The sequence below is a fragment of the Fukomys damarensis genome, unplaced genomic scaffold (assembly GCF_012274545.1).
Source record: "Fukomys damarensis isolate Sample0158 unplaced genomic scaffold, DMR_v1.0_HiC HiC_scaffold_19, whole genome shotgun sequence".
Classification (NCBI taxonomy): Eukaryota; Metazoa; Chordata; class Mammalia; order Rodentia; family Bathyergidae; genus Fukomys; species Fukomys damarensis.
In genome coordinates this window covers 47,118,336-47,124,450 of record NW_022900931.1, presented here as the reverse complement: position 1 = coordinate 47,124,450, position 6,115 = coordinate 47,118,336, and the positions used below count along the sequence as shown (strand labels likewise).

General features: G+C 51.2%; 1 protein-coding gene across 3 annotated transcripts in view; it reads right to left on the bottom strand.

Annotated features, from left to right (window-relative positions):
• Positions 1–6: 6 nt before the first annotated feature.
• F11r (F11 receptor) overlaps positions 7–6,115 on the bottom strand; it is a 20,286-nt gene continuing 14,177 nt past the window's right edge. For all 3 annotated transcript variants that reach the window (XM_010616642.2, XM_010616641.1, XM_010616643.1), the window contains exons 2-10: positions 2,732–2,800; positions 2,509–2,616; positions 2,046–2,192; positions 1,608–1,810; positions 1,375–1,477; positions 1,068–1,175; positions 845–857; positions 497–548; positions 7–369 (exon numbers count right to left, since the gene is read on the bottom strand). In XM_010616642.2, the coding sequence (XP_010614944.1) occupies positions 334–369; positions 497–548; positions 845–857; positions 1,068–1,175; positions 1,375–1,477; positions 1,608–1,810; positions 2,046–2,192; positions 2,509–2,616; positions 2,732–2,800 (839 nt within the window). In that variant the 3' untranslated portion in view covers positions 7–333. The remainder of the gene's footprint in view (positions 370–496; positions 549–844; positions 858–1,067; positions 1,176–1,374; positions 1,478–1,607; positions 1,811–2,045; positions 2,193–2,508; positions 2,617–2,731; positions 2,801–6,115) is intronic.

Sequence of the window (6,115 nt, the reverse complement as noted above, 5' to 3'; positions counted from 1 at the left end):
CGTTATCCAAAGGCCACAGCAGGTCAGGCAGTGGTTTCAAGGTCCCGGGAGGCCCACCATTTGTGAGTGCTGCCTACTTAGTGGGGAAGTCAGCAGGTAGGCAGGGTCCCGCCCGCTCTCCCGGAGGGCAGGGGAGGGAGAACCACTCGGCAGTGGCACGCAAAGGAAGGAATGTGGTGAAGAGGAAGGCGCACAAAGCCGACGCTGTTAAAATCACAGCCTAACTAAGTGGGGGATCCTGCGGGTCAAGGCATCCTGCGAATCTACAGACGTCAGGGCCAGAGTCCGGGAGCTCCTAACGCGGGCATCAGAAACAGGAGCGAGCGGCCCCGGTCACACCAGGAACGACGAGGTCTGTTTGAATTCCCCCTACGGAAAGATAGCCTCCAGTCAGCTCTAGGTTTTCTTTGGTTAAAAAACTTGGAGACACAGAAACTCGGGCTAGAAAACCCCGCAACAGCGGCCAAGGGGGCCCCTCCCCGGCAGGTGCACTCACTTCACTCCGGGCAGCGGGCTGGCTGTAGATCACCTTCTTACCCGACGAGGTCCTGTGCGTGAGACAGAACACAGAGGAGCTCAGGCTCCTCCGCTCTCCACGCTAACCTTAGAGGCCACAGCTAAGAACTCTGCAGAAGCGGAAGGCTCAGTAGGGAAGTGTGGGCAAAGGGAAAGAGGCCAAGTCCAGGGGACAGGGGGGCAGCAGGTGTTCTCCCTCCAGGCTGGTGGCCTCCACCTCCGAACTTCACTCCCATTCCCAACCCCAGGGCCCATCTCGGCTTCAAACCGCTCGCATCCGCATCTGCGTTCTTAGCCTCAGAGAACCCTGGGGTAACATTTCACTCACTTTTTCTTTGCGCCTGAAAGAGAAAAAAAAGGGAGACGGTGAGCACCGGCAGAAGAGCACAGGCTGGTGTGGAAGTCCGGGGGGAAGCAGCCGGGGCACTGGAGAGGGGCTCGGACCCAGCCACCTGTCCTCCTCGGGGGAGCACCGTGTCGGGGTCTCCACTCAGGTGACACCCACGAACCATGCCTGGACTGGGGAAGACACAAAAGAGGGCGATACTTACGCTCAAAGTAGCCTCGGCTGTAGGCAAACCAGATGCCGAAAATCAAGACTCCAAGAAGAATCAGTGTTACGAAGACAGCTGCCACGATGCCCCCGACATTCAGCTCCACTGGGAGACACAAAGCAGAGGTCAGGGGCCAGAGATTCAGCTCAGCGGTTCTGCCACCTGCTTCCAAGGCACAAGGTCCCGAGTTCGGGCACCTGAATTCTCAGTCACAGCGCTGACACTGCCACCAGTGGAAGAGTGAGGGGCAGACCCTGGCTCCCACCCAGCTCTGAGTCCAATCCCCCAGCCCAGGCCCACGCACCAGCTTCCATGTGGATGCTGTCTGAACTCATGGATTTCCCAAACCCATTCTGTGCCTGACAAAGGTACTCTCCGGTATCAGCAGTTGTCAGAGGACTGAAGATCTGCAGGGAAGAAGAGACAGTCGGCTTCGAGAGGAAACTACTTCTTACGACACTCGCTCCAAGTTCACCCTATTGCAGTTCATCCTTCCCGCCCACACCTCCCAGGTCCTTAGCCCCACCCCGTGCATACCAGCTCTCCTGTCTTGTGATTCAGGGTATAGGAAGAATTGATGAAGGCACGCGTGTTCTTGGGATCCTCGGGCATCGGGACCCCATCCCTGAACCAGGAGTACTCAGAGGGTGGAGAGCCATCCTGTTCAGAGCAGGTCAGCACCACCCGGGTGCCAATGGTGGCAGAGGAGGGGATGTTGACTGTGGGCTTGGATGGCGGCACTGGGGAAAGACAGAAGGAAGCAAGCTGCTGAACCAAGGGTGGGGACCCCATCCACTCGGCTCCAGCCACCCTCTCTTACGCCCTTTAACTTCCATCTAGGAGCACCATGACTGTGGATACCCCCATCAATAGATGCTGTCACCATCCATGAGTTCCAAAGCTTAGCAGTCTCCTCAGAGTTTAGGGAAATAGCCGGTCCCAGGCCCACACGAAGACACGCCAGGTGACGCGTACCAAGCACGGTGAGCTGGATGTGGACCTCCCCATAGTTGTTGCCATTGTCCTCAGTGACCATACATGTATACGTCCCCGTGTCCTCCCGGGTCACGGAACTGAAGGTGATGCCGCTGGTTGAAAAGGTAACACGATCCGCGTAGGAAGCTACCCTCGGAGAAGGAGGCAGAGACAGCGTGAACTGGAGGGCTGAGAGAAGCTGGCGAAGGCGGCATCCGAGGTACCTGGGCGCCCTCTACTTCCTCAGAAAGGGAAAAGGGCTGGGAATTTAACTCAGGGGTGCCATCGCCTGCCTCACAAGCACAAGGTCCCAAAAACAGAGGGGAGGGGAAAGAAGGGGAGGGGAGGAGGGGAGGAAATGGGAAAGCCACAGAGACTCGAACCCCAGGGTGTACCCACCCCTGACATCCAGGGTCAACCCCTCCACAGACTCTGCCTCCCAGGGGGAGGCGAGACCACTCACCGGTGATCTGGTTATTATAGCAAACAAGGCTGGTGGTATCACCGTGGCCAAACTTCCACTCCACACGCGGGGAGCTGAAGCCAGAGTAGGTGCAGTACAACTTGACGGCTGCAGATAGGATCAAAATGAGAGGGAGGAAGAGGAGGAGCAAGGGAGAAGGTGGGAACGGCCCCAAAGCACCCTCACCCCTTCCGGCCCACCCTCCCTGCCCCGCCGCACTCACGGTTATTCTCCGGCACTTGGACTTCAGGACTAGAGGTGTACACGGAACCCTTGCCCAGCACCAGGGAGACTGAAGAGGACAGAGATGGGCCCCATCAGAAGGTGACAGAGCCTGGCATGGTGGCACATGCCTTTAATCTCTGAATTTGGGAGTCTGAGGCAATGGATTCAAGTCAAGCCTGGGCTACAGTGTGACTTCAATACTAGCTACAGATCTTGTCTCCAACAAAACAATAGATCTATTGATCGATCAATGTGTTTTGCTGCAACTGCAGGCCAGTGTGTCTTCCAGCAGTGGAAATAAAACACTTCTTCCAAATGCAACGCTCTTCCTTTTTAATGGTTCCCTCTGTGACTCCCAATAATCTAATTAAATTCCTGCTAGTCCAAGGGCAGCTTATTCTAGAACGACATTTCATGGTTCAGCCAAAGCTGCTCAGCAAAGAGTTGCAACTACCTGGCAAGACAATCTTGGAAGGAAGCCATCACCCTGGAGGTCTGAGAGGGAGGGAGAGGGGTGCAATAAGGAGGATAATAATAACACTTGACATCAGTAGAGCATTTATTGCTGTTCACGGTGTTTTCAGATACGTTACATCTTTTGATCCTTGAGAGAAGCATGACAAGTCAGTAGGACAAGTATTATTATCCTGATTTTACATGAGGAACAGGGACTACACCAAGTGAAGAAAGGTGCCTCAGATCCCACAGCTGCTGAATCTGAGATGAGGCGAGGCCTAGGATGGGGCTCAGACTGCCTCATTAAATCTCCTCCTCAGCTGGGCATGGTGGCCCACATCCGGGAGGCTCAAACGTTTGAGCCCCACCTGGACAATTGAGCAAGATCCTATTTCAAAATTTAAAAATATAAGGAAAAGTGCCATGGATGGTGGTAAAGGAAGTGAGGATTGAGGGGTCTAATTAATGAGGGGAGAGGAGAAATCAGGGTTCCCAGGTGGGGCCCAAACCTGGCAAATTAAACTAGGGACAGGATTCTGGGATCTCAGACAGGGATACACGCTGCACTTACACAATCAGCCTCATTCTTGTTTCAAAGCTTAGATGTATGAAGCTTTCATTTATAGCTTTAATTCCCACCATAGTCTTAGATAAATGCACAATTCAAGATGTATTCAAGTATCCACATGACTTAACATGGTCTCCTGACAATCAAGGCTCCCCTTCCTTATTTGAAAAATATGAGGGGTCTGAACTAGATGTCTCCAAAGTCTTTTAGATCATTGCTCCCACTCAACCTCTTGCTTTGGCATTAATGTTCAGAGGGTATTTGGTTTGGTTGACTTTTGTTTCGTTTTGTTTTGTTTTTAGCGATGTTTTCTGAGACAGTTTTACCGAGTAGTTCAGGCTAGCCTCAAACTCATGGCAGTCCTCCTGCCTCAGCCTCCCAAGTCCTGGGACTAGAAGTATGTGCCACAGCGCTGGTAGAGACATTATCTATATACATTTATTTCAACCTGATATAACAACACTGTGTATTAGTACAGAGAAGTACTGTCTCTATTTCATAGATGAGAAAATTAAGTGTCTCAAAAGCAAAGTGGCTGGCCCAGGGCTTCACAGTACAAAATGGCAGAGCTAAAACAGTGTACAAGTTCCTCCTATATCCTTTTTTTCATTATTTTTTAAGGCAGGGCCATGCTGTGTAATCCAGATGGGCCTCAATGTCACTGTATAGTGCAGGGTTGGCTTTGAACTCAATCCTCCTGCATCAGCCAAGCGCTGAAGTTACAGGCCTTTCACAATAAACTCTATCCCCAGCCCTTTTTTATTTGGTGGTTTTACAAAGTACCCCACGCCAGATTCAAATCTGCCATCTTCTTTCCTCAGCTGCCAGCCCTTTTTCTTATACCTTCTTTTATTGGTAAAATAAACCAAGCTGTTTCCGAGAATAGCCCATGGTTTAATGAAGGCGAACTATGTAACAAAATGCTATTCTTGTAATTTTTGTTTTGTTTTGAGACAATGTCTCACTATGTAGCCCAGGCTGGCCTTGAACTCAGCAATTCTCCCGCCTGGACCTTCCAAGTTCAGGGGTTACAGGTATGTGCCACCATGACTAGCTGAAAAAATGCTAATCTTTTAAAAACCAGGTCAATTTTAATCTTAATCTATGGATTGGTTTCTCGTAGCACTCTGTATCTGCGTATTTGTCGCCACCATTTTTAATGCCATATCTACACTCAAATTCAAACAGGTGCAGAAATTCAATCAAAGGGCCCTTAGTCCTTTGGAAACTCCTAAGGGTGTGCAGAGCTCTTACTCAGCTTTTACCGAAAATGCTAATAATGAAATGCCTGGACTTGCACGTCTGTTTCCCCTGTTTTGCTGATGAGAACCTTGTTTTTCACATTTAACTATTTATCTCGCTTGGGAATAAAGCCCCACTGTGGGCTCCAGCCAGCAGCTCTCTGCAAGGACTCTGGACCCTAGTGCCTGACCAATGACAGGAGGCAGGAGTGCCTGTCCCAGCTCTAAAGCCCGGCGTTCCCGCCCCAGAGCTCCACGCCACAGGGCGACTACAGTGTAACCGCACCTCTCCCTTGCCCAATCTTGCTTCCCTCCCCTCCTTTACGCAGCTGTGGGTCCTAAGAGTTCTCACTAATAAATGTCTTGCATGATAATTGATATCTCAGAGGCAGCTCCCGAGGAACCCAACCTACACCACCAAATAATGAGCAGCATGTAATTAAACTAAAAACTAGCCTTTGAGACACACCCCGCACCGTCTATGAATCTACTGACTCTAATTCTATCACTTTTGAGTTCTTTGTAGAGTCCGAAGGTAGAAGACAAGGAAAAATCATAATTTAAAAATTAGACTTTTACGAAGACTACAACCTCTGCCAGGTGTGCGACCCCAGCCCGCAGGAGGCCCCGGGACCACAGGTGTGCACCACACCCGGCTCATGCTGTGGGCTTCGAGTCCAGGTCCCGAAGTGCCTGTCTGCTGTGGCCCAGCTGTGCCGTCAAATCCCAGCCCGGGCACTGGGCCCTGGACTTGCCGCAGCACACCTTGGCCATCCCGGTCCACATTCCCCTTCCGTTCCTGAATGGGCCCCTAGAACCACTGCCTGCTCTCCAGTTCCAGCTGTCTTACTGACGATGCAACCCGGCAAACCACATCGAACTTCAGTCTGCCCATCGCAAAATGGGGATAATAACAGTTTCTACATCAAAGGGCTACCGTGAGGGTCGAACAAATAAAGGGCTTAGAACAGTGAGCGATCAGCAGGAAGCGCCAGATAAGTATTGTACTTTGCAGTCACCATCAGTCACCACAGGCAACTCCACAGACACTTCTCTTTGGGACTTCAAAATTCTCTCTCTCTCTCTCTCTTTTTTTTTTTTTTTTTTTTTTTTTTTT